At 42.6% G+C, this 27,957-nt stretch overlaps 1 protein-coding gene across 1 annotated transcript; it reads left to right on the forward strand.

Annotated features, from left to right (window-relative positions):
* The first annotated feature begins 75 nt into the window (after window positions 1-75).
* LOC139469170 (uncharacterized) lies at window positions 76-27,921 on the forward strand. The gene is made up of 3 exons (XM_071251305.1): window positions 76-294; window positions 17,608-17,763; window positions 27,099-27,921. Exons 1-3 carry the CDS (start codon window positions 168-170, stop codon window positions 27,440-27,442), a joined length of 627 nt encoding a protein of 208 aa, XP_071107406.1. The 5' UTR covers window positions 76-167; the 3' UTR covers window positions 27,443-27,921.
* The last annotated feature ends 36 nt before the right edge of the window (window positions 27,922-27,957 follow it).

Genomic DNA, 27,957 nt, shown 5'->3' on the forward strand with positions numbered 1-27,957 from the left:
GAAGATACTGGAAGACCAAGCGATGCATTGTCGGCGAGAAACCGGTCGTTCCCCAACTATGTTCAGTATAGCAGAAGGGGGTTGTGATTACGTCTAGTCCTGCGACTCTGCTACGGGACAGTTAATGTAGATACTATTCAAGCTGCGAGCCCCGCGCCGCACTTCCCATGGACACGCACGTGAGTTGGCTCCTGAAAATCAGTCTCGTGCTCCTACTTGTCGGCGTCGCCTATCCCTCCCGCCCCTCGCGACGACGACAGCAGCAGCAGCAGCAGCAGGACTCGGCAACACAAGGTAGGTGATGTTTCGTCATGTTTTCATTTGTCATCACTTCAGGTTTGGCACTCATCTGGCCCGGAATCCCAAGTGTTTGGTATCCAATGAGAGTTTGTCTCATGTCAAGCCCGTGATTCCCCAACCCCCTCGCTATTCCGTGGCACATATTGAAACATGTGTTCGACAGTCCTGACAATCATGTATGACTATCGCTTAAGTTTTGAGATTTTACTCAAGCGTTATATTAGATATGTCACAAAAGACAGCATATATTCAATATATGTCTCTTCCAATTGACATAGCAACGTACACTTGTCGTACGAAGCGACTTTATAGTTGGGTGGTCATGCTCTGTGACTTGGTTGATTACTTGTCATATCGTTCCTCGACGTTGATCGTTGCTCATGATATCAATCACTGGATTATCAGGTCCAGACTCGATTATTTACAGGCCGCCATCATGTTTTGTTTGTTTGTTGTTTATCGCCGCACTCAGCAATATTCCAGCTATATGAAGGCGGTCTGTAAATAATCGGGTCTGGAACAGACAATCCCGTGATTGATATCATGAGCATCGATCCACGCAATTGGGAAACGATGGCATGCATCGCCTCTTACGACAAGCATAGTCGCCTGTTACGGCAAGCATGGGTTGCTGGAGACCTATTGTAACCCGTGACTAAACCCATGTAAATAATCGGGCAAACAAACTGTGGTTGATACGTTTTATCGACGATCCATACCGTGGCTAAGCTGGCATATATCAAGTTAAACAATGCAAACATTGTAACCTGTCAATTTTGCAATCTGAAAAGCACAGAGTATGGCGAATCTTCGGAAGTACTTTAAGCTGCCGTCTGGCTGAACTGTTATATTGTCATACACCAGCCGCAGGGATTCCGGTATTGAACAGGTCCTCGGTATGAGCTGTTGGACTGGCAATTTTAGAAGTTTGTAAGTAACAGTAAAGTCAATGAATATATTTTATGGATGATAACTCATGGCATCACGACAGAATAAGGAAGTTGTCATCCAGAAACTATCTTGTCTTTGCTGGTCCTCAGTACCCAAAGCGGATTAGAATGATTATCAGTAGGTCACAATGTGTGACCGGAATGTATGTCATCCTGCCTCGACCGCGTACATCACTGTCCATGCCATCGACCACTGCCTTGCCGGTCGGCCATGGCGCAGTTTGAACATTCATTCTCAGTCAGGGTCACCATCCCAGATGGAATAGATTCCCAATATTAATAGGCGCCCATTAAGCCTGGGTATCGCGTGGTCAAAATGTCAGCCGAGTCAGGGCAGTATGTTTCAGCTGCTTTTGGCTGCCGATACAATATCCTTTGCGCATAGGAGGGCATGGGTGGCCTAGTCGTCTAAGGCGCTTTGCTGTGCAGAGTTGCGTCCCTTGTGCGCGCCAGAAACCTATGATTGGTTCGAATCCCGGTCCGCCCCGATTATGTTTCTAGGTTTGTCTGCACCATATTCGTGCTCGTGGGTTTCACCGAAGTGGTAAACGTCTGAGACCTGCATCATTTCGGGCTTTCCCCCCACATTAAGCTGACACGCCGCGATATAACTGGAATATTGTAAACCCAACTCACTCACTCCTTTGATCACACTAATCAAACCATCAGCCATGGGATGCGGACGCAGAATAACCCCTCAGTACACGTGAGCTCCTTGTTTCGATCTGACTGAGATGAAGACTGACTGGTCTTAAGTTGATTGTGTGTCGTCAGACCCCGACAGCACGTTAGTTCCTCGTGCAATGAACCATTAGTTTTCATTACCCAGTCCCAATGATTTAAAGCCTGTTGTGATATAACTGGAGTAATTCTATCTGAGGTTTGATTAGATATAAATATTCAAGTCACTGCCGTGTAATACTACAGTGTTGCTTGAACCAGCGTTCACTGTCACTCACTCTTCTATTCGTATTCCGAGACCGAATAGATTCCGAATGCTTTAAGGCGAGGGTGGTGGGGTAGCCTATTTGTTAAGTCTTTGGTTGTCACATCAAAGGCCCGGGTTCGATTCTCCACATGTGTACAATGTGTGAAACTCATTTATGGTGTCCCCCGTCGTTTTATTGCCGGAATATTGCTAACAGGGCGTGAGTTCCATCCATTCACTCACTTACAGGCGACTTTGTATAATGTTCTGTGTGTGGCTAGCGTTTAACTTGTGTTAAGAAATGAAATTTTATGTGTGGCTGATTGAAGTGCTGTGTAGCACGGATATGCGCATACAAAACTCTCTTACACAGATGTGATGTTGCTGGCGACGCAAAACCCCAATCCCTTCCCTGCCTTCATCTCAGTCTACTTCCCCTACTCAGTCCACATCTACACCCTCATCTCCGTCACAGTGTCAATCCCTATCTCAGTCTACTTCCCATACTCAGTCCACATCTACACCCTCATCTCCGTCACAGTGTCAATCCCCACCTAAGTCTCCTTAACCACAGTATAGATAGTCTACCCTACCCCCATCACACTCTCAGTATCAATCCCCATCTCAGTCTCCACCTCCATCTCAGCCTCAATCACCATATCATTCTGTCTCGTCCATCACAGTGTCCATAGTCTTCCACAGTGTTCCAGCGAGCGGCGGGGTAGCCTAGTGGTTAAAGCGTTTGCCGAAGACCCGGGTGCGATTCCCCACATGGGTACTATGTATGGAACCCATTTCTGGAGTCGGCCGCCGTGACATCGCGGCGTAAAACTATACTCCCACAGTTGTCCCCTCTAGCTCAGTCTCAGTCTCCATCTCAAACCCACCTCCGTTTAAGTCCCCCCACCCAGTCTCCAATCCCCCCCCCCCCCCACCCCCACGTGATTACATAGATTTTTCAAATGTTTCTTTTCTTTGAACGAATTTGTTCCCATTCAAATAAACTACATCGGTCTGGCGTCTTTATTTGTTCGTAAAACGTAACTCTACCCTGTGCCAATTTATCCTAAGCCTATGAATTATTATTTCATTCAAACCTAATATTGCTTAAGATGAGCATCAGACGAATGTCGGACGTTATTACCTCAATCAATCTCGTCATCCTCTACAAATCCAATTAAGATGGAATCATTCTATAAAACTTCCTCCATACGCCCACACAACAAACTGTTTTGAGTCTACCAAGATATTAGTAAAGTATGTCATTGCAGTTTTTTCGGTGTTGTTCACATTTCGTCCTTCCTGACTCGTCTACGTATCCTTGATGGAACTTTACGAGGAAGACAAACCGGACGCGTGCTCATCGCACCATTAAAGTTGATGGATATGATCTCTTTGTTTTTCGCGTACAGATATAATTAGAGAGTGATGTTTTCTGCAATGTAGGGTTTCCTTGCACTGTGATTCGATTCTTGATACCGATGTCATGTTGGGATGGGTTGGGCTGGATCATAATTTCCGAAAAAATATTCATATACCTTAAATCGTAACTTAAAAACGTTAATAGTGACTAATAAAACAGATTAGCCGGGTTAAATGAGTCTGTAAGTAACGTGACCAACTCCGTGGTGTAGTGGATAGAGCGTCTGCCCGTAGAGCGGAAGATTAATTGGCGGTTCGATCCCCGGCCGCGTCATACCAAAAGACGTTAAAAGATGGTAGTACTATTCGTTGGTACCCTAGCTGGTGCTCAGCATTGAGGGTATAAAACAAGGACTGGTCTGGTCGCCGCTGAATCATTATACTGTGCCTGAGGTGAGGTGAAATTGAATTTAACGTCGCGTCCAAGGTTATTGCACTTATTTTGCGACATGCATGCACGTGTGTGTGGCTGCTTGAATTAGCCCGGACTGATGCCGATTTTTAGTGCCAGCCCACTGAGATACCATGCCGCAGTATAACATGAATACCCCACTCAGACACAGTATACCGACTCCGAGCCGACCAGTCGTTGTTTAAGCCCCTTAATGCCGAGCGCCAGACAGGGTAACAACAAGTACCATCATCCCCAGACCATCTCCCCTCCGTGTGGACGCTCTACCACTTGACCGCGGATGAGGTCATAGTGTGTCTGAGTTTCAACTCACCCGTAAGGAACGTCGGCCAGGGTAGCTGTAAAAGTTGTGATGCGGTGTTAAGAAATAAACAGTCACTCTTTGTAAAGGCTGAACACGAGTGTCTGGTCGACTGCAGGCGCCGCTATTCGCTGTGCAGAGTTGCGTCCCTTAGGCTCACCAGAACGCTGTGGTCATAGGTTCGAATCCCGGTTTGTCCCGGTTATGTTTCAAGGTTTGTCTGTACCATGCTCAAGTCCAGCATCACGAGATTCCGGGACAGAATATCTGGAAATAGTCAAATACCGCTTACACTTTATTTCCCTACAAAATAGCCTTTTAGAAAAATCGTATTCTGTAATAATTTACTAACGAAACAAATTTGTTTAGTTTTTTAAAGTGACCTACTTATATTAATATATAGACATCGAATTCGATTATAAAGGCATATTTTGTAATTCTTACATGGCAATAGTTGTGTGATTATCGTTTAATTGTTTCCTCTACATCTTTGCGTCATAAGACTTGCGACTATCTAGGGAAACACTGTTTTTGTACTTTTTTTCAGCAGGTAACGGTAGCAACTAAGGACATTTTTCAAAATGACACCGATGCATTATGTAGATATACCAAGGATCTATGTAAGTTTGGTATATATGAATCTAAGAAGGGATAGTACTTTCTTCGCAAACAATATGAGGAAAAGTGTGTTTTGTTTATGGCGAGTGCATGATCAACTCTGGTGTCCTTGTGTTAATCTTGATTTCACGTCGAAATGACCGACCAGCCCTTGTTTTCTCTCCTAAATGTCGAGCGCCAGACAGGGTAACAACAAGTGCCATATTTTAACGTTTTTGGTATGGGAATCGAACCACGACCCTTCCGCTCTCCGGGCAGACGCCCTATCCACTAGACAGCAGAGGCGGTCTGATATATTCGGAATCGTACAATTGACTCTGCTTTCAGCAGGGATTTCTTGTGATTATGGAAGGGTTTTATCGCTTGTATTCCAAGCACCCTTTTCCGTAATACCGACTAAATCAAGATCCGATGGTCACTTTTGGTGAAGCCCTTGACACGGTGTGGATCGATGCTCTTCCTATCAACCACTGGTATACCTGGCTAAACCTACATTAGTTATGGTTCTTATTGCTGACATAGTGTAGACTGCGGTGAAACCGAAACATTTATACGGAATTGGGTAAACTGGTGTGGTAGGTAAACATATTGCCATAATGTCCAGACCTTCTCTGGACTTAGTTTGTTTATTTGTTTGTTGTCTAACGCCGCACTCAGCTGTATGACGGCGGTTTGCGAATAATCGAGTCTAGACCAAACAATACAGTGATTGGCATCATGAGCATTGATCCACGCAATTGGGATACGATGACATGAGAGACAAGTCTGCGAGCCTGACCACCCGATCCCGTAAGTCGCCTCTAACGACAAGCATGGGTTCCTGTAGACCAGTTCTAACCCGGAATCTTCAAGGGACTCTGTACTTAGTTCATTTACGGATTATAGAAAGTTACAAGACTTCTTACTGAGGATGCTGTCATACCATGGAATGACAATCGTAGGTCGATAATAATTACAATCACAATAAGACTGCAAACACTTACCCAAATATCCCGTCATCTGTTTAGTATATACTCAATCTGAACCATATATTTAACAGCAGCTTGTATTTATGTACTACGCATAACAAACGCTAATATACTTTACCCAGCATAAACCTATTTAATGCCCCCCACACAATAGCCATGATACAAACCGTCGATAACATTATGCCTACCGCCAACATAGGTTATTCTACAACACATATTTGACAAACAGAAATGTTATGTTTAATACACGTCATGAACCTTTATTTAACCACACAATATCAAGGTACAGCAAAACATTAGTATACTGACTACACGAAACAAAAGTCAACTCATCTGGACCAGAAAATAAACCCAGTGATTGTCATGAGCAACTCCCCACTATCGGGTAACGCTGAGACGCAATCACCCATGTCGCCGAGCCTGACCAACCGGTGTATTTAGTCGCCTCGTTCGACAAGCATAGGTTGCAGGGTATCTATTCTAACCCAGAATACCAACGGGACGAAAGTGAAATACATTAAAAGCACAGCAGTGCTTACGTGTAATAGTAATTTCATGCCGCTTACCACATGGATGTTTCAGATCAGTAGCTCATGCTTGTGGTAAAAGCTACATGCTGCACCCTATAAACTACCCCCAACATTAGCCTATATGATACACAATGTAAACTACACCCTACATTAGCCTACATGATACACCATGTAAACTACACCCTACATTAACCTTCATGCTGCACCCTATAAACTACATTTAACATTAGCCTACATGCTGCACCCTATAAACTACATTTAACATTAGCCTACATGAAACACCGGGTAAACTACACCCTACATTAGCCTACATGCTGCACCCTATAAACTACACCCAACATTAGCCTACATGAAACACCATGTAAACTACACCCAACATTAGCCTACATGCTGCACCCTATAAACTACACCCAACATTAGCCTACATGAAACACCATGTAAACTACACCCTACATTAGCCTACATGCTGCACCCTATAAACTACACTCAACATTAGCCTACATGCTGCACCCTATAAACTACACCCAACATTAGCCTACAGGCTGCACCCTATAAACTACACCCAACATTAGCCTACATGAAACACCATGTAAACTACACCCTACATTAGCCTACATGCTGCACCCTATAAACTACCCCCAACATTAGCCTACATGAAACACCATGTAAACTACACCCTACATTAGCCTACATGCTGCACCCTATAAACTACACCCAACATTAGCCTACATGCTGCACCCTATAAACTACACCCAACATTAGCCTACAGGCTGCACCCTATAAACTACACCCAACATTAGCCTACATGATACACCATGTGAACTACACCCACATTAGCCTACATGCTGCACCCTATAAACTACATTTAACATTAGTCTACATGCTGCACCCTATAAACTACACTAAACATTAGCCTACATGCTGCACCCTATAATCTACACCCACATTAGCCTACATGCTGCACCCTATAAACTACACCCACATTACCCTACATGTTGCACCCTATAAACTACACTCAACATTAGCCTACATGCTGCACCCTATAAACTACACCCACATTAGCCTACATGATGCACCCTATAAACTACACCAAACATTAGCCTACATGCTGCACCCCAAAAACTACACCCAACATTAGCCTACATGCTTCACCCTTTATATTACACCAAACATAGACGAACATGTTGCACCCTATAAACTACATCCAACATAAGCCTACATGCTGCACCCTATAAACTACACCGGCATTAGCCTACACGCTGCACCCTATAAACTACACCCAACATTGACCTACAGGCTGCACCCTTTATACTACACCCCATATTAGCCTACATGCTTCACCCTATAAACTACACCGACATAAGCCTACATGTTGCACCCTATAAACTACACTCAACATTAGCCTACATGCCGCACCCCCTCTAAACTACACCGACATTAGCCTACATGCTGAACCCTTTATACTACACCCAACATTAGCCTACATGCTGCACCCTTTATACTACGCCCAACATGAGCCTATATTCTACACCAAATACAGTCATATTTACACTATGGATCTATATTACATACAGCGACATGCCCAGGTACCACATAGCCTAAATACTACGTACAGCACGAAGTCTATATCCACTTCATCCAACATAAGAAACCGTCTCCTTGGCCAAGTGGTTAGAGCGGAAGGTCGGTGGTTCGATCCCCGGCCGCGTCATATCAAAAACCGGTACTTCTTGGAACCCTGCCTGGCGTTCGGCTTTAAAGGGATAAAACAAGGGCTGGTCGGCTTGGAGTCGGTATACTGTGTCAGAGTCTTATTCATGTTAAACTGTGGCATCGTATCTCTCAGTGGGCTAGAACTATAAAACTTGCCCTAGTCTGGACTCGCATACAAGCACGCACACACACACGTTTGTAATTTCGAGAATGGCGATTTTTGATAGTATTTACAAACATTGTGAATATGCGTGCATAAAAGATAACACCTGAAGCCAATATGTCACTGCCCCCATGACATAAATATTGCCCTTCACACCTCACCTCATTCAACCCTGACCGCCTCCGTGGTCTAATGGTAGAGCGTCCGCCCGGAGAGCGGAAGGTCCGGGGTTCGATCCCCAGCCGCGTCATACCTAAAGACGTTAAAAGATGGTACTTGTTGTTACCCTGTCTGGCGCTCGGCATTAAGGAGCTAAAACAAGGACTGGTCGGCTCGGAGTCAGTATACTGTGTCTGAGTGGGATATTCATGTTACACTGCGGCATGGTATCTCAGTGTGCTAGCACTATAAATCGGCATCAGTCCGGACTAGTACAAACAGCCACACATGCATGCACGTCGCTATATAAGTGCAATAATCTTGGACGCGACGTTAAACCCCATTTCACCTCACCTCATGCAACCCTACATGAAACCGCATTGCCTTATAAACTTCAACACACAGACTTAAAGGCACAAGCCGCAGGTGTTCGTGTTTTCGTTTATCATATTGGAATTTCCAGGAGCACTTGAATCTTAACGACTGTCTCTGAAAAGTGAAAGTGTAACGATGATGCTTAATTGTGATGAAGATTGCCCCCTTAGGCTTTTAAAAGCTTCAAAATGTCAAATTCAAGTTCTGCCTTGTAGTGTGTATGTTATTTTCATTCCCGACAAGAAATTTTGAGTTCGACCCAAATATAACTTAAAACGGCACCAACGTACCGTGCGTGCTCTGCCTTAACAAGTGGCTTGTACAATTACAGATGATCAGTTTTCAATTTTCAATAAAAATATGACATTTACTTTTGCCTTTAAGTGTAAAGCCAAACATATCCACGGTTCTTTTAAAATATGTACTATTGCATGTGATATTCTAATTACAATATATATAACTTTGTATCAATTTGAACCCGGTTACTAGTGGTTGTATATGCACACTAAAATTATACAGACATACCATCACAAGGACCAGTTACTCATAGACCCATACCCCTATACACCTTCCCTATAGAATAACACCCTTCCCACCTGTCATAGTCATATCATGGGGAGACCCCCTCCCTTTTGATAAAGTGTCACATCCAGCCCCGCCGGCAGGTTGATGCAGGCCATCAGCCCTGACACCATTTGTGGCTTATTGGATTACCTTCCTCTCCTTTCATACTTGACGTATATATCCGCAGAGTGGCATGTGTGTCGTTCTGTGTACACTGCGGCGCATTATTCCGTCTCACTGGCCAGCCTGGCACGGGCCTCACCCTCAATGGTGTCTCCGTGAGTGACACGTGGGAGAAAAGTTGTCACCGGGTGGGACAGCCGGACGCTGAGAGGGGGGTGAGGGAGCCGGGGACACGACAAGACACACAGGCTTGTCTGCCGTGAACTGGGGTAGGGTTGGGAAGGGGTAGGGCATGACACTGAACACAAGTCTGTCTGCCAGAACACAAGTACACAACATGACACAGGCTTGTCTGCCAGGAGCTTGCGTTATCGAAAAAGCTTAACGATGGCGTATTTCTGTCAATAACATTATGGAAAGGTTTACTCTTGTGTTATTCAATTTAATTGTATGTGACAGATAATACGACGGAGGGTGTACTCGTCTTGCTGTCTCGAGTGTCCAACCTTAATACTGAAACCTGTCTACACATTTTGACATTGCCACTCATTGACATGCTCTCATTGTTGCCAATTTACTTAAACATACGACAGGGACGTGTTGTCTGTTTGGTATTTCAAATAGTATTTATTCTCCATTACGAGAATTCATATTGGCGGGTGACATTAGACTGTACAAACACGGAGATATTATACCGAAAATGTCTTTCAGTTCATAGGGTTAAGCCCCGTGTGATCCCGGGTCAGAAAAGGTTCCCAGCACCCTATCTCTATCGTAAGAGTCGAGAAAAATCATGATCGGATATCCCCTGGCTGATAGTGTGTGACGCCTTGGATCGTTGCTCTTGCTATCGATCACTCTCTTGAAAGCCGCTATGTAGCTTGACTATTGAAGCTGCTGCATAAGACATCGTTCAGACATTGCTGCTTGTACGATGTTGTTTTGTTTGGGTGCACCAGAATTCGGCATCAAACATTATACCTATTCAAGACCAGGCCAGGGCATTCGGAGTGACCAGCAGCCTCAATGTTGAGTTTGAATACGACCAATAGCCATTGTCCGGCTTGATGAACTTTCGGCTATAATAAGACCCAGGAGGAATGGGTGGTCATGTTATCAACCACTTGTTCGTCTGATCATGTCCAATGCTATAATTGAAAGTTTACACTTTCGTAAATTTCGTTCATTTGCTATAAATATTGGAGACACGGTAGGCCCAGTAGTCAAAAGTACCCCAATTCTCTGTGCAGGGTTGTTCCCTATCCGGACCAGGATCTGATGGTTATATGTACGAATCCCAGATTGACACGATTTGTAACAAATTCTATAAGATTATTACTTGGTCCGTCAGCTAAATACTCGTGCTCGTGGGTTCTGCAATGTTTGTTTGTTTGTTTGTTTGTAAGTGTTTGGTATCCAATGAGAGTTTGTCTCATGTCAAGCCCGTGATTCCCCAACCCCCTCGCTATTCCGTGGCACATATTGAAACATGTGTTCGACAGTCCTGACAATCATGTATGACTATCGCTTAAGTCTTGAGATTTTACTCAAGCGTTATATTAGATATGTCACAAAAGACAGCATATATTCAATATATGTCTCTTCCAATTGACATAGCAACGTACACTTGTCGTACGAAGCGACTTTATAGTTGGGTGGTCATGCTCTGTGACTTGGTTGATTACTTGTCATATCGTTCCTCGACGTTGATCGTTGCTCATGATATCAATCACTGGATTATCAGGTCCAGACTCGATTATTTACAGGCCGCCATCATGTTTTGTTTGTTTGTTGTTTATCGCCGCACTCAGCAATATTCCAGCTATACGACAGAGATCTGTAAATAATCGATTCTGAACCAGACAATCCAGTGATTGACATCACGAGCATCAAGCCACGCAATACGATTATCGTGAGAGGAGACTGATGGGATCGGGTGTTCAGGCTGGCTGACTTGGTTGATGCATGTCACATTATCCCCAAGTGCGTAGATCGATTCTCATGATGCCAATCACTGGAGTGTCTTATCCATATTTGATCATTTACAGACCGCCGTCATATCATAGCTAGAATACTGCTAGGTGCAGTGTTAAGCAAATAAACAAACAAATAAGCAAACACATGTAGCCAATTCCCCCAACCAGTGACAGTAAAAAATCATTTGACTGATTTCATTGTCAGCTTGTTTCATTACTCCGAAGAAACAAGAACATTTAACCAGTTCCATTTTTGTCGATGACTCGTGTTTTACAAATGGTTCACATTTGTTGTTCAGTTTCCTCAATGGTCACGTACTAAATGTCTGCTAATTTGTCCGAAAACGAATCCTTTGAAAGTCTAGAGTTTAATAGCCTTATACGTCGCGTCACGTGTTTCGCGAAATGGGTCATTACTCGGTTAACATTAGAGGTAGCTTTGATCCAAATGTTAAAAGGCTTAAGCAGCTTACGCCGCACCGCAAAACATTATTCTGTCTTTAGAGACAGAAACTCACATATGGCCCGTGAATGTACACAGACTATTTTATAATAACTAGGCTTTCTGGCCCCCTTCAGGCGATCAGTTCACATCTATCCAATCAGCGTCAGCCTTCTTAAAACGGTGCTCGCTGATTGGCCGTGAGCCGATTGCCGTGAGCGAGAAGGGCGTTTGGAAGATGGGTTACCGTACTGAAGACCGCTCTCACCCTGTAAACAGCGTTCTGTAACCAGCATTTAAAGAGTGTGTCATATTCTTTGACAAATAATGCTGTAGATCAAAGTATGAAGGACTACATGAAACATAAACGACTGACCATTAAATACAATTTATTTACCATTGGTAAAAACGGAGACAATGTGTATAAGGAGTATGGGCGGTGACACAACTGAGACGGTTGTTATAAAGCGAATTTTTATGACTGGTGATGCGGATCAATACCCTAGAGAAAATATACTTAGGGTTAAGAAGGGACTATTTGTCAATTAATATGCATTGATGCTGTTAAGTGAGTGGGGCACGGCTTGTAATTAGTGAATGTGAACTGAAAACTAACAGCAGGTACAAAATGTCATATTACACACAGAAAATATATTTTTACAAACCAGCAGTAGAACATTCAATGTCGCTTGTTAAATAGGGTGGCTGTTGTACAGTAGGTCACCCGTGAAGGATGATCTTCAGCAACCCATGCTTTTCGTAAAAAGCGACTCTGCTTGTCGTAAGAGGCGACTAAGGGGATCGGGTGGTCAGGCTCGCTGACTTGAGAGATGCATGTCATCGTATCCCAATTGCGTGGATCGATGCTCATGATGTCAATCACTGTATTGTCTGGTCCAGACTCGATTTTGTACAGACCGCCGTCATATAATGGAATATTGCTGAGTTCGGCAGTAAGCAACAAACAAACAAACATAAAACAACCGTAGGTAGTTGTATTCCCATGAGTATAGGCGGTCACCTATCTTCTGACCCTTGAACCATGACACGGTTGAATGCCTATGTTTGAATGGCCTGAGAAAGCCGACTGTTTGCCGAAGCTATTTTCCTCACAACAAATTTTATTCGGGAGTGGATCTCAGGCGACACACTCTCTTTATCGCATCTTGAAATTCAAACCAGAAATAGAATAGGTATTCAACGCCTTGTTGGGCTTTTGTTAAAGGATTTTTAGTGTAAATTTTAATAGAATAAGTTCTGCGTTAGTCACAGCGTCAGACAGCGACGGCTATTCACTGGGTAGAGATGTTGACGTTTCTCATTAAGGCTGTGTAAATAGAGGCGAAACATTATGCTGCTTTTAACATTACGCACCACAATCTATATATCATTTATACTGCTATGTAATCACGAGCTATTCTGCCCGTGTGAATTATTTGTCACGGCGCAGCGACCTTACGTGATGCGTGTATCTAATGTCGCCGTGTGATTTTGCGATGATCTCGTTGTGTCACGGGGGACCAGTCGTTTGAGGTTTTGCAATTCGCTGTGCAATTCGCTTTGGCACGCCCAAACCTATGATTATGGGTTCGAATCTCGTTCGCCGCGACTATCCTTCTGGCTTTGTCACCACCATACCCGTGCTCGTATAAACGCGTGGGACCTGCATTGCTTCGGGATGTACACCCATTTTAAGCTGACACGGCGTGTAATAACTGGAATACTGTTCAAAGCGGCCTTAAACCCAACTCACTCACTCACTCACCCACTCACTCGTTGTCCCCTACATTTTAGTAGTTGCATACTTTTCATGGTTGACCTTTCGCGTTCAATTGCAGTTAAACATTTTCGTTCAGTTTCAGACACACTGTTTCATGGTACTGTCGACCTCAGGAATACATTGTGTGCCTAAAGACTACATTACACCACATTGCAGATCTGAACTATAGTTAACATTTCAAACCTCAAGACTATATTTTATTTCACCGTTGGCCTAAAGACTACATTACACCACATTGCAGATCTGAACTATAGTTAACATTTCAAACCTCAAGACTATATTTTATTTCACCGTTGGCCTAAACACTACATTACACGATATTGCAGATCTGAAATAGAGGTAACATTTCAGACCTCAAGACTATATTTTATTTCACCGTTGGCCTAAACACTACACTACACGATATTGCAGATCTGAACTATAGTTAACATTTCAGACCTCAAGACTATATTTTATTTCACCGTTGGCCTAAACACTACACTACACGATATTGCAGATCTGAACTATAGTTAACATTTCAGACCTCAAGACTATATTTTATTTCACCGTTGGCCTAAACACTACATTACACGATATTGCAGATCTGAACTATAGTTAACATTTCAGACCTCAAGACTATATTTTATTTCACTGTTGGCCTAAAGACTACATTACGCCACATTGCATATCTGAAGACGATATTAGATAATATTTCAGACCTCAAGACTATATTTTATTTCTTTGTTGGCCTCAAGACTACATTGTTTTACTGCCGACCTCAAGACATTTCATTTCACTTTTGACCTCAAGACTACATTAGGTGACAATGGCGACCTAAAGACGACATTAGACGATTCTGTCGATCTCAAAACTACATTAGACAATGCTGTCGAACTCAAAGTAACATTTGATTATACTTTCGACCTATAACATATTCTATTTCTGAAAACATAATGATTGTTAGTAACCGATACTATTGCCAGCATTCCAACACAAAGCGTATATTTTATCCTTAACGTTATGCTGAAGCTTTATCGGTCCGCTATTACTTGGGAGAATTGCGAGGGGAATTGCTAGGGGGTCAAGGGACGTAGATCTGATAACGGTAGGATAAAAAGTTATGAACACATTTTCTGATTGCATTCACGTCTCTTCGGGCAAGGCGCGTTTTCAATACAAAATACGAACAGCATAGTACTTGATGGATCAGGCGTCCGCTATCTGGGCCACGTTTGGCTGTCCTACCACATCAAACTGACATTTCGTCATACATCTGGAATACTGTTCAAAGAGGTATTAACAAGGGGAAAATGGACCAAGTTTTACAAATATATTATCAGGATGAATGCCACAATTTCCAATCCTTAATACAAGGCATGTAACGTGGTAAAATATTTGCGAAACTTAGTCCATTTCCCCATGTTAATAGCTGCATAAACTCAACTCACTCTCAAACTGTTTGTTACATGCACTGCGGCGTGTGTGCGCGTGTGTGTGCGCGTTTACGTGTAAATGCATGTATGCATGTGTGTGTGTAAAAGTTGAGGGAATAGGTCCCCAGTACCCGCTGCCAGACGGGACGTATGGTTTGATGGCTTATTATAGCACCAGTAACGTTACTGTCAGAAACGAAGGAACATGCAAATATAGCCGTAGTTAATGCTCCTAACACATCCATTGAAATAGTATCGATCTTTGAACAACAATAGGTTAATTACTTTTGAAAAGTTTACACATCTATAAATAACAATGTTCAAGCAGCGTGCAAAAATCCATTATTTCCAATTCACAACGTGTAATGCACATTATGTGTTATGTTCCACCAACATTCTGTGGCAATGATCCGTATTGCTGTTTACTGTCATAACTATTTACATTATTAATGTTTAAAAGTTGTTTTGCTCAGGCGCCCCCGCACATGGTTGTTAAACTCAAGAACCATAACTCACTCACTCGTGGCCCAAACCTTGTCACAGTTCCCACCCCCACACTTGGCCATACATTGTTCTACAGGATATACTCTTTAAGGTCCCCTGAAGGAACCAAACTATGAGATATCTCGAGGGTAATTTTCTGAATGTTCTTCCCAAAACACCGCCGATGCCAAGTTCCCCCGAATTCCCTTTATAACTTTACAGATTGTAGGGACATAGTTTATCACACCAGTAGGTTCAGATACACCACACAGAATTGCGATGTAAGCGTTATCATTCATAAATTCTCCGTTTAATATCTTTCCTTCCTCCCACGCATACAAGACATTCGAGGAAAAAATCAGTAATCCAATTAATAACGCTACACTTAAACGAATCAAAACGCTAGCAACCAAAAAGCAGTTACCAGACCCATCCATATATAAAATAACATCAATTTCGACAGGATCAATTGCGACCGAAACGATATGTTTGATTCCGGAACAACCTAATAGGAGTGTACATCAATGGAGATGATTACGGAAATCAGTCGAGGTAGTGAACTTGCATGCTGTGTTGGTTTGTATTAAATTTACTTCAGATACAACGATAGCTCTTCGCTTTGATTTCCACGGGGATTCAGAAGAGAGGATGCAAGTCATCTGCAACTCGACTCGTTGCCTCACCCCCGCCGTCTCTGACCTGTGTGGGAGTGTATTATCCCAGGGGATGGGAAGACTTACGAGTCATCAATGGGGCTCGTCCCAAGGGGATGGGGAGAAAACATGGCTATAACCATGGCTTACATCTCGTCAAACACACGCTAAGTATCGGTGAATGCTCGTGGCACGTCCGTTACACAATTACGTATAAGATCGTGCCACGTTGGAAATCACAATCCAACTTCCAAGGACTTGCTAATTTGATTATGACATCTGCAAAAATGCTTTTCTTCAAGATATAGTTTGGGACGTAAATCTGACGCCGAGTATGTCATGAAGTTAGCGAATCATGGCAGTTCATTGAATGTTTTAACTTTACTGATCTAAGAGGGTCTAGGGTCTAGGATCATATATTATACCGACAGCGGTATCATAGAGTTTACTTTTGTATAACAGGAACAATAGGAGGGGAGGGGGTGGAATGGTTTGTTTTTTGTTCGATTCAAAACATACAATTATGTCAATGGGTTCGAACACAAATTATCAGGACATCCAACATGTCCACTAAATTTAAAAAAAATAACAACAACAACAACAAAAACACAAATGGTCGGTCTCTAACGGTACTCTGTCAACCCAGTCGTATGTTCGACAGTTATCGTTATGCACAGAGAGATATACTCAGTCTTGTAGTCGTCAATATAGAGACATTTCTGGGTGTATTTTTACATCAGAATGCGTTACTTAGTACAGAGTTGTAAACGTAAGGCCGCATAAAAAAATCGCATGTTTCTCAACACCGATTAGTAATTTCCTCACGTTAGCGTTATTTTCCATTTCTTTCATGTAAAGCGTCCATTACCGGCCATCGATACCGTTGGTGATTTTGTAAATGAGAAACTACTTTTTACCAATGTTTTCATTTTGTACAATTGTGAGCTTAGGCTGGAGTGGAGGTGAAATCAATACCTACCTGTTTAATGTAAGAAGAAACGGGAATATTCTTGATGCGGCCTAACCGACGACTGTGCCATGTCGTAATACACAAAGATATACCGTACTGCATCGGTTGCGTGCCAATTTTGGCGCTATGGCCGGAAAAAAACTCGTTTACAGTCCGATATATCTCCGACTTGGCTTCCATTATTAGCACACATTGATGGAAAAGTACCCTCCAGGTGGTATGGGAATGACAAATATTTGTCATGTGTTTTTTTCAATACCCTGATAGACATCGTAAGTAAACAGGGCATATTTGTGTAAAATGTTAAAGAAATGCAAGTGTCTGTTTTTTTTATCCTCAGGAATTATCTGCGTTATATATTTCAGAGTTATACTCCGGATCTATTAATTACCGCCGTCGTATGCAGGAAGCCATCTTGATAAGGGAGACAACCGATGACGAAGATTTAACCTTCGAAACAGGAAGTGGTATGGAGCTTACCGGAATTTCTAACAGAGAAGACCTGCAAACTGGAGTAGAGGGTGATTATTACGATTTACAACTGCATGTAAACATGTTTCGGCAATGTGGGACCGCCTCCGTGGTGTAGGGTGTAGAGTGTCTGCCCGGAGAGCGAAAGGGCAGTGGCTCCGACCCCTCCCGCGTCATACCAAAAGACGTTACTGAAGGATTGTCTTGGTCCAGATTCGATTATTTACAGACCGCCGTCATATAGCTGGAATATTGCTGAGCTCGGCGTTAAACAACAAACAAAACAAACAAATCTGAGTGGGGTATCCATTTTAAACTACGGCCCGGTATCTCAGTGGACAAGCACTATAAACCGGCATTAGTCCGGATTAGCACCCAAACACAAGCAGCCACACACGTGCATGCACGTCGCTATTAAAGTGAATCTTTAATGCACCATTAAGCCCCAATGTAAATGTAAACCTTCCATAAACAATTAGGCACCTCAAGATTGAAATAGTGCCATCATGCTCACAGCAAACTTACGACATTGCACAAAGCCCACCGTAAACGTTACCATTTCGTCACCAAAGCTCAAGATCCCGGGGAAGAATAGGTTCCCAGTATGCCATGCTTTTGGTAAGAGCCCTCTACAGAGGATTGGATGGTCTTACTCAGACTCGGTGCCCCTACTTGTTGATGCCTTTAGTCAATTTGTCTGATTCGGACATCGATAGCGATGTCCGTCCGTCGGTAAGCGCTTTGCTTTTCCGGAGCAGAACTCCAAAACCGTTGAATATTTCTTGGTGAAACTTTCTATATAGATCAGTCTTGTGGGGAACTGGTGCCTTTTGACGAATTATATTTTGTTTCCTTTTCATGATTGTTCATGATGGAAACAAGTTGTTTTCCTCAGGAGTAGAACTCCAAATCCGTTAAATATTTCTTGATGAAACTTGCCATATGAATCAGTGTTGTGATGAACTGGTGCCTTTTGATGATTTGGCATTTTGTAAAAAATATTTATTTTTATTAACCCTGACAAGTTGGACTTATCCTGAAAATGGGTCGTTTCCGGAGCAGAAATCCAAAACCGTTGAATATTTCTGGATGAAACTTGCTAATCAGATCACCCTAGTGGTGAACTGGTGTCTTTTGATCATTTGGTGTTTTGAAAAATACTGAACAGCAACTCAAGGTATCCAATGGCAATGAACCAAAAGTGGGGTATAAGTAGCCAAGCTGCATTTCCGAATTCCTGACGACTCTTGTTAAAAATCATTGTCCAATCAAAGTCCATATTCGTTACACACAAACAATGTATATTTATTTTGGCCTAAAATAGTTTCTTTGGTACAGTGATAAACGCCCTCTTCACTCTGTTAATGATTCGTCTTTCCTGTTACCACGGTCACGCGCGCTACTCTGATACTGTTACCCACGTGCCGGTGTGGCAGTACAGATTATAGCACAGGTCAGTTGGGTAATATAGTAATAGGGGATTCTTGTCCCTCAGTCGTGGGACGGAACGTGTGGGTATACCACGTTCTTGAAGTTTCTTTTACTTGTAATACCCACCAACACCTGCAAAGTCAGGGCTTTGTCCCGGATCACCACATATCCTATTTACTACGTATGTAGGATTACTTTGTTTAAACAGCTTTGTGTACCACCGGGAACCTCTGCCCCTGAAGATGGGGAACACAAACGCTACAAGCCCTCACGCAAGATCTATTATACACTCACGTCATTAATTCCGTAAATTATACCTCTTCTTCAAATGCGTCGTTTTTCAAATCATAGAAAATGATGTCTGTCCGATAGGCCTCGATGGTTTTGAAAAATACACGCCCACGATCCTATTGACTCGAGAGCTGATGTTGCAGCTATATTATGACTTAATGCTATTTCAAGCTGGCTATATAAATCCCATGTATGGCGCTCTCTGGTTGTAAATCGAAACTGCTATCTCTTATGCCACATGTATAGTCGCATGACGGTTAGGTTGTATTGTAGCCTGGCGCCATCGCACACCCGATGAAGTTTAGCATCCTAAATCGGAGGAAATTGTGCTCATAACTGTGATGTTAATATGGAAAGCTATTTCGAGATGATTTATGAATTAGTTTTTTTGACGCATCGTTGCGTTACTCGTTTGAGTTTGGGTCCGGTAATTTCATCTTTGTGGAAATATATGCGATGATTGTCTGAGGGCAAATGATGTCCGCTCGGATATTAACTGTCGGAACATTTTATGTCATATGCGATATTGCCGTGTTTGATCAGAGAATATATGATTGTGTTGGTCGAGAAAATCTCGATTAATATGAGAAAAAAAAACAAATCTGCATGTTCTTCTATTACAGATACACACATAGAGATGCTTGCTGTTGACTGATATGTAACCATAAAATACGATAATATCGCTCATATCTCGGGAAACAATTCGCCTTTGTTAGCCATCAAATCAAACTGTTATTCATCAAATGATTTAGTTATGTTCTTTATACAACATGGGCTGTAGTAAGCTTCAAAGAAATGGCGGGAGGTGTGGGTGTTTGTATAATGTTCCATATCTATATATCTATATATATATTCACACATATTACACCACTTTTCTGTCAGCCAAATATACAATCACACTTTTCGCACTTCTGTAAGCCAAATATATATTTATTGCACAGATCGTGTTTCTGTAAGCCAAATGTACAATTAAACAGATCGTGTTTCTGTAAGCCAAGTATACATTTATGGCACAGATTTATGGCTAGGCTCGTGTTTTTAAGCCAAATATATATTATGGCACAGATTGTGTTTTATCTAAATGTACAATTAAACATATCGTGTTTCTGTAAGCCAAATATATATTTTTGGCACAATTCGTGCTTCTGTAATCTAAATGTACATTTTGACAGATCTTGTTTCTGTAAGCAACACATGCGTTTATTGCACAGATCTTGTTTCTGAAAGCCAAATATACATTTATTGCACATATCGTGATTCTTTAAGCGTAAAATACATTTACTGCACAGATCTTGTTTTTGTAAGCAGCATTTACATTTATTGTGCAGATCGTGATTATGTAAGCTCAATATACATTATAACACAGATCGTGTTTCTTTAATCTAAATGTACAATTACACAGGCCTTGTTTCCGTTAGCAACACATGCATTTATTGCACATATCGTTATTCTGTAAGCCACATATCCATTTACTGCCCAAATATTGTTTCTTTAAGCCACATATACATTTTTTGCACAGATCGTGTTTCTGTAAGCTCAATACACAATCTGACCGATCATGTTGCATATACGAGGGGTGCTTGAATAGTTCTCGGCCTGACTTTGATGGACTGCGTTGATGGAGTTGGTTGCAAAGTATTTTTCAACAGACTCCCCTCCGAGGTCCACACACACCCTTCTGCCAACGATGCTGGAGTGCCTGGACCGCTCTGGTGTAGAAGGCTTCCTCTTGGCCACGTTAAGGGTCACCCACAGCTTCATCATTTCCATAACGCTTGCCAGACAGTTTTCTCTTCGGGTCTGGGTTGGTTGGTTGTTGTTTAACGCCGCACTCAGCAATATTCCAGCTATATGGCGGTGGTCTGGAACAGACAATCCAGTGATTGATACCATGAGCATCGATCTACGAGTCTGACCACCCGATCCCGTTAGTCGCTTCTTACGACAAGCATAGAAGCATTTTACGGTATGCATGGACTGCTGAAGACCTATTCTACACTGTTCGGGTTTTGGAAGAGGTGGAAATCTAACGGTGCCAAATCTTGTAAAGTGGAGGATGTTCAATTAGTTCAAAGGTGCACTCATTCTTTGAAGCAATTGTGACAACAGTCCTTTGCTGGAGGAACAACATACCTTGGGTGAGTTTACCACGACGTTTAGCCTTCAAGTTGATATTCACACATTTGCCTTAGTAGCTTAATGACATGACAAACGGGATCGAGTGGTCAGGCTCGCTGACTTGGTTGATGCATGTCATCGATCCTAATTGCGTGGAGCGATGCTCATGATGTCAATCACTGGATTGTCTGGTCCAGATTCGATTATTTACAGACCGCCGTCATATAGCTGGAACGTTGCTGAGTGCCGCGTTTAACAGCAAACAAACAAAGAAAACAAACATAATTAAGCGACTTCATGGTGTGACCTTTCGGGAGGTAGTCCACCTTCGGAATCACAGAATACCGAAGCCATCAACTTGCCAGACTTTGCCGTTTTCCTCTTCGGAGACGTTTCCACTGCTTTGACTGTTGACTCTCGGTGATAGTGTTGAACCCACCCATGGATACAAGCCGCCTCAACACACCTGGTTCTGCGTCAAAACGACGAACATTCTCATATGAGATGTTGAACCTGGTTGATGAACCAACGAACCATTGTCATGCCGAGTTCTTTTCCATTTCATTCCGTAGAATGCTCTTATGTATTGGCTGTGACTTGTGGTGATTCGTCGGTTATACATAATCATTTCATGTATTTTATCAACATTTTCCTCAGCGATGGCAGTTGAAGATCCTCCTGATCTTTGATCATATTCAAAGGTTCTAAACTGTGACAAAGGAAGGTACATCGTCCCCTTAAGTTGATCCAGGGCCGCATGGGTGGTTGTTGGAGTTAGTCCTTTTAAATGGAGATACTGTAGGAGAGCGGTTGTCAATTTTGTCCATTTCCATCAACGGAAACTACCTTGTCTCTTTCATGACTGCATACATATTCTACTTAGTTGTGTTCAGATGCAGCCGACTGCCTCCGTGGTCTAGTGGTAGAGTGTCCGCCCGGAGAGCGGAAGGTCTGGGGTTCTTACCCTGCCTGGGGCCCTGCACTAAGAGACTAAAACAAGGACTGGTCGGCTCGGAGTCAGTTATGCTGTGTCTGAGTCGGGTATTCATGTTAAACTGCAAAATGGTATCTTAGTGGGCTAGCTCTATATACTCGGCATTTAGTCCGGACCAGTACAAGCAAACAGACTCACAGACAGGCACGCACGCACGCACGCACGCACGCACGCACGCACGCACACACACACACACACACACACACACACACACACGTCCCTATAAAAGTGCAATAATCTTGAACGCGACTTTAAACCCCATTTTACTTGACCTCAAATGCAGCCTGTAAGCATTGTACTACTTCATACAGTCCTGCATTTTAACCCAGGCCTATGGCCTGTACTACATGATGAATAAACAGATTTGGGAATACATGCAAACTGTGAAAGATGTAAATCCTTGGTAGTCAGGCTGAGAACTTTTCAGTCACCAGCTGTCTCAAAGTGGCTGGTGAATAAGCATGTCTGGACCATGTAAACCAGCGACCCAAAACACAAATAACTTTTCATCACATCTTTGGCAGCAGACACACTTGACAATACTTAGTTGTCTCGAAAGCATCCCTAGTTGACTTAGTTGTCTCGAAAGCATCCCACAGAACTACAAAAAATCGATAGACACAATCTTAAACTCGCTTTGTGCCGAATGTTTCCGTGATCCAAACAACCCGAGTTCTTGGTATATCTAATTAAGTGTTCTATGTCAAAATGAAAGCAAACTGTCTTTTCTTAAACAAGGATGTCCCGAAGACAATTCGCACGGTGAGAAGCCCATATCATCCCATGTGTTTGGCGACAGGTATTTGAATAATACCGCTTGATATGGACCACGTGTGGGATATGATGGCACGCAGTTTCTCCCATATTTGTGCGAAAGGTTACCTCCCTTGAGTGGCGGTGTCAGCCGGATGAAAGGTCAGTGTTATGATGACCTTACCGGCAAGGTGACCCGCTGTCAGATTCCTGTGTCAGAGACCCAACCGCCTTCCCCTCTTACCCATTGCCACGCATAGATATCTACACGGGGGAATCCCATTTCCTTACACCTGTCAATCACGCCAGTCATGGCGGATCAAGGGCGAAGTTCATGCACGTAAATAAACCCGAGTTCAAATTCTGCTTGAACCTTCACACCACCGTCCCTTTATATAACTGACAGCATTTCCCGGTGATCCCAATTACCGAACTGTGTCGTGTCTTTTGTTCACTTTAAAAAAAACGCGCTGGCTACAATGTTTGTTGAAAAATGTTTTCCAAAAGAGGTAGGTGTATTGGCATCAAAGAAATATTTGAAGTTCTCGAAAACATCTAAAAATGCTCCAGAGAGCAATGAACAGAGGCATCAGGCGTGCAAATCGTAAGTGTTAGTGAGTTCCCATGAACAAGAGATTTGGACAATTTGAAATAAATAAACCGCCATCAACATCTTCCCGAGGCAATGGAGTTAACTGACTGTACAAGTCCAGTTTCCACTTGCATGGTCAATTAACTCCCTTGCCTCGGGAAGATGACCTTGAATATGTCGTAACCATTGCAACATTCACTCAAAGTATCCATTGGGCGTTAAAGGTAAAATAGCCATGAACACCAGGTGTTCGCGAAAACATAAGATGAAGTACTTTGATATCCTGAGAATTGTTTACCGCATCATAACTTACTCAACAACAAAAACACGAAGAGTAACTTCAAACATACAAAAACATAAAAAAAATTCTCTCTGAAATATTGTTGTGATTCCAAGTGGTATAGAGGACTGGCAGAACATGTTTGTTCTTGTGTTCTTGTTTGCTCTTGCATCCGGCACACGCAGTCAGCACTCAGAAGGTAGACCTGTGAAGATCCGGGTAAGAACAGGTCTTCAGTAACCCATGCTTGCCCTAAGAGGCCACTCAACGGGATCAGGTGGTCAGGCTCGCTGACATGGTTGATGCATGTCATCGTATCCCAATTGCGTAGATCGACGCTCATGATATCAATCACTATCTGCTTCAGACTCCCATTATTAATAGACCGCCGTCATCCAGCTGGAATATTGCTGAGTGCGGCGTTAAATAACTAACACTCAGAAGGTGATAAGACACGACCTGCCGGTTTTTTGACAATTTGTATTTCATAACAGTTGCTGAGATAAGTTAGAAATGAGGTCGAGTGTCAGTAATTTAGAACTCATAAAGGGATCTAAACTCCGTCAGTTACAGATATGAACAAGTGATACCCTATGTGAGTAACCAGTTAATTGCAATAAATTGCGTTGAAAGACGCTCCAGTAAAATATCTGAGAAACACGTGATTTGAAACTTCAAGGATTTAAGTTGTGCAGGAGGTACATGTCAGACTTCCCCTTAAAATATGGTGCAGAAATTCGTGGCCTATCTTTGATATGAAGATAATACTTTCCAGCTTTAATGCAATAGAAGTCAACACTTGATGCAATAGAAGTCCACTAAAATGACAGCTGTAGTTCTATTTCCGTAACCCGCACTGTAGAAGAGATTCAAAAATCAGACACGAAGCACCACAACGAAAGAGTGGCAGCATAATTCAAGCTGATGTAATGCTGCGGGCCCTATCGTTAATTCCTATCACTTCCACATAAGTGTTTGGTGGAGATAGTGAGGGAGTAGCCCCAATAAAGCAACACAGTTTAAGACTCCGGGCTAAAGTATCAGAGTTACTAAGTACATGGGTTATGCCAAAGGGTATATGTGATAGCTGTAAAGCTTGAGGGTCAATCAGGCATTAAGCCAGGACATTCAGGCACACTTGATTCTGGAACAGGAAGAATCCATTGAAGGCTCAGACTGTAGAGAGATAGCGTCCTCTTAGACGTCGTCGACGTTGTCTGCTTCGTTTGAGACCGATCAGGCGCGAGGACAGGGAGCAAATGTGGAATGTTAAACAACTATTTTCAGAAGCAAATATGCTATAAGAAGCTTAGATAGATTAAGGAACACGCTCGCCTAAACTAACGTTTTAATGTGGGCCTCTGTGTTCAATGTAACAGGACGTATACTATTATTATGGCGTGAAATTCACCTTGTGTGGAAGTACATGGTGAGTGGGCCAGGGATGTTAGAGTTATGAAATGCCCAATAACATCGACTGAGTCAAGGCTGGGATTCGTTTCCTGTTTACTTGACATACCAGTTCCGTTAAATTTACTTTTACTGACGTTTTAGATTATCCTATCACAACCTTCCGGGTTTCGGGGTTTGGTATGGCGCTCGATGTACCAGCCTTAACCGATATTGCCTAGATATATGTCGTGCTTTGCTCAAAGTTCCAGTATGGTTATGTGAAATGTACTGGATATTTGATTTTAGGTGTAAGATTATGTTTGATGATAATATTTTGCAGATGTATACTACTCCACTTTCGTTCGGGATAAATTTATCTTTCCATGATTCTCAAAACTGATTCTCACAACATGCCAAGTGTATATTTAGATATATCTAAAATCTGATAATCCCTATTGAAAGTTTAGTAGTACATGTACATATTTGACCCACAAAGCACTGCACCTGCCGAATATTGATTTTAAAACTGTTCTGGCGTATAACATTTATTCGCATAAACATTTCACAATATAAACTCCCTGTGTGTGTGTTAAAGACAGGTTAGGATCAAGGCTAATGCGTCTCTAAGGTTCCAGTGATCACCGCAGTCACTATTGATCCCGTTGACATAAGAGAAACGTTAAATGCCTCATGTCTGAAATTATGACATATAATGTTTTCGTGTAATGACATTCATATGATTAATCGTCCAGACTTAGAAAAATCCCGAGGTACCTTAGGAGATATTTTCTCACCACCCTTGACCCGAAACACCACTTTTTGAGTGGAACTATTTTAGTTTCAGTATTGGGAAACCTATGCGATTATTAAGGGACGGAAGTAAATGGTATAGTGTGGGCATCCCTGTACTTCGAGATAGCCTGGTTTGTTTACATGTTGGACATTCCATGCCACAGCTGTGACGTGGTCAGTTGCATGACCCCACGAATCCTGTTGACGTGGTTCGATGCTTACTCGTTCCAAAACTGTTGTCTTCTCTAAGTCTAATATGCTTCGCCGAACGCTGATGTTGCTAAACGATTTATTCATAAACACTACAATGTAAAATGATGTGTCAGATCCTTAACACGAAACTATGCCAATCCTTGTCTCATAGTTTAACGCATTTGAGGCCAACCCATGTTTATATTTTTAACATGTTTTGAGTTGTGTCAAGTTAAATTCTAAGTATGTTTAGGATCCAAAGAAATTTAAAATCTAAACATGATTGAATCATAACTGGTTCATTTCGCACCATATTTGAAACCTCAAAATATAAATGTCCAAATATGAACTTTTTTACGAAAGCTAAACATGTTTGAAATATGATACAGAAAAAATAATAACAAAACATTTTTGAAACCGAGTTTGGCCCGCCTTATTTAGCTTGACTATTCCTACGGCGGTGTTAAACAAAATTAATTCATTTAGGTTTGATTTTAACTTACTCGGCGTTCGTTATGATGTAAATAACGTATCTAGCTTTCCTTTGCAGATGTCGTGGAAGTCAAAGTCGACTGCTGTGATGTTGGCAGGATAGCGGCGCGGAATGGCATGCATTGTCACGCCAAGATCCATGCCGCACTACTGGACCACGCCAACCGCACACGTGACTACCATCGACGTGTTCGTCTGCCCGTCCAACATCACCAACAGGTGTCGCTGCCGTTCCGGTCCTTTAACATGTGCATACATAACCGTGGGTTGGAGTTCTATAAATGTTGTCATGCTGGTAAGACCGACCCGAGGGGGAGAAGGACAAGCTATAGACCGTCCAGGCCTAGATATCGCCCCCCAAGACGGTACCAGTTTGACAGACGGCCATATTCAAGAGGTTAACAAATGGTGGCAAGGGACGTTACTCTAGCATGGCTGAGGTTCCTCGTGGCATCTTACACTTCATGTCTCGCCACCAACCGGACAGTCATGACCAGATTTCTTACTCGATCAGGGCCGGACAACATCACCTCCCTGTCGCAGACGTGTTCTTCTGCCAGTGTTCTTCAATGTGTGCACTTCCGGAACAGAAGGACAAAGAATGTGCCACCGTCTTTCCTTGGAGGAGTGATACTTCTCTAGATTATTTGATGCTGACTCAGGGTGCGACCTCCATTAATTGACCGAAATGTGCTTTGGAGGTGGACGCTTTCGTGTTCTTGTGTTACCAAATGACAGGTCATGGACATGGTGTTTAGTGTGTTCTGGATGATTGAGAACGGTATTTACTGGTATAGACCATTTGCTCTGGGAGTGAGCTAACCCAGTTCGGGACAGGACGCTCACAGTCCCTCTGTTGCATTCCTGCAATGTCAATACTCTGTAATACTGCCCGTTCTACAAAACCATCTTAGCTC

The sequence above is a fragment of the Haliotis cracherodii genome, unplaced genomic scaffold (genome assembly GCF_022045235.1).
Source record: "Haliotis cracherodii isolate W230 unplaced genomic scaffold, xgHalCrac1.p SCAF_2, whole genome shotgun sequence".
In the NCBI taxonomy this organism is placed as follows: domain Eukaryota; kingdom Metazoa; phylum Mollusca; class Gastropoda; order Lepetellida; family Haliotidae; genus Haliotis; species Haliotis cracherodii.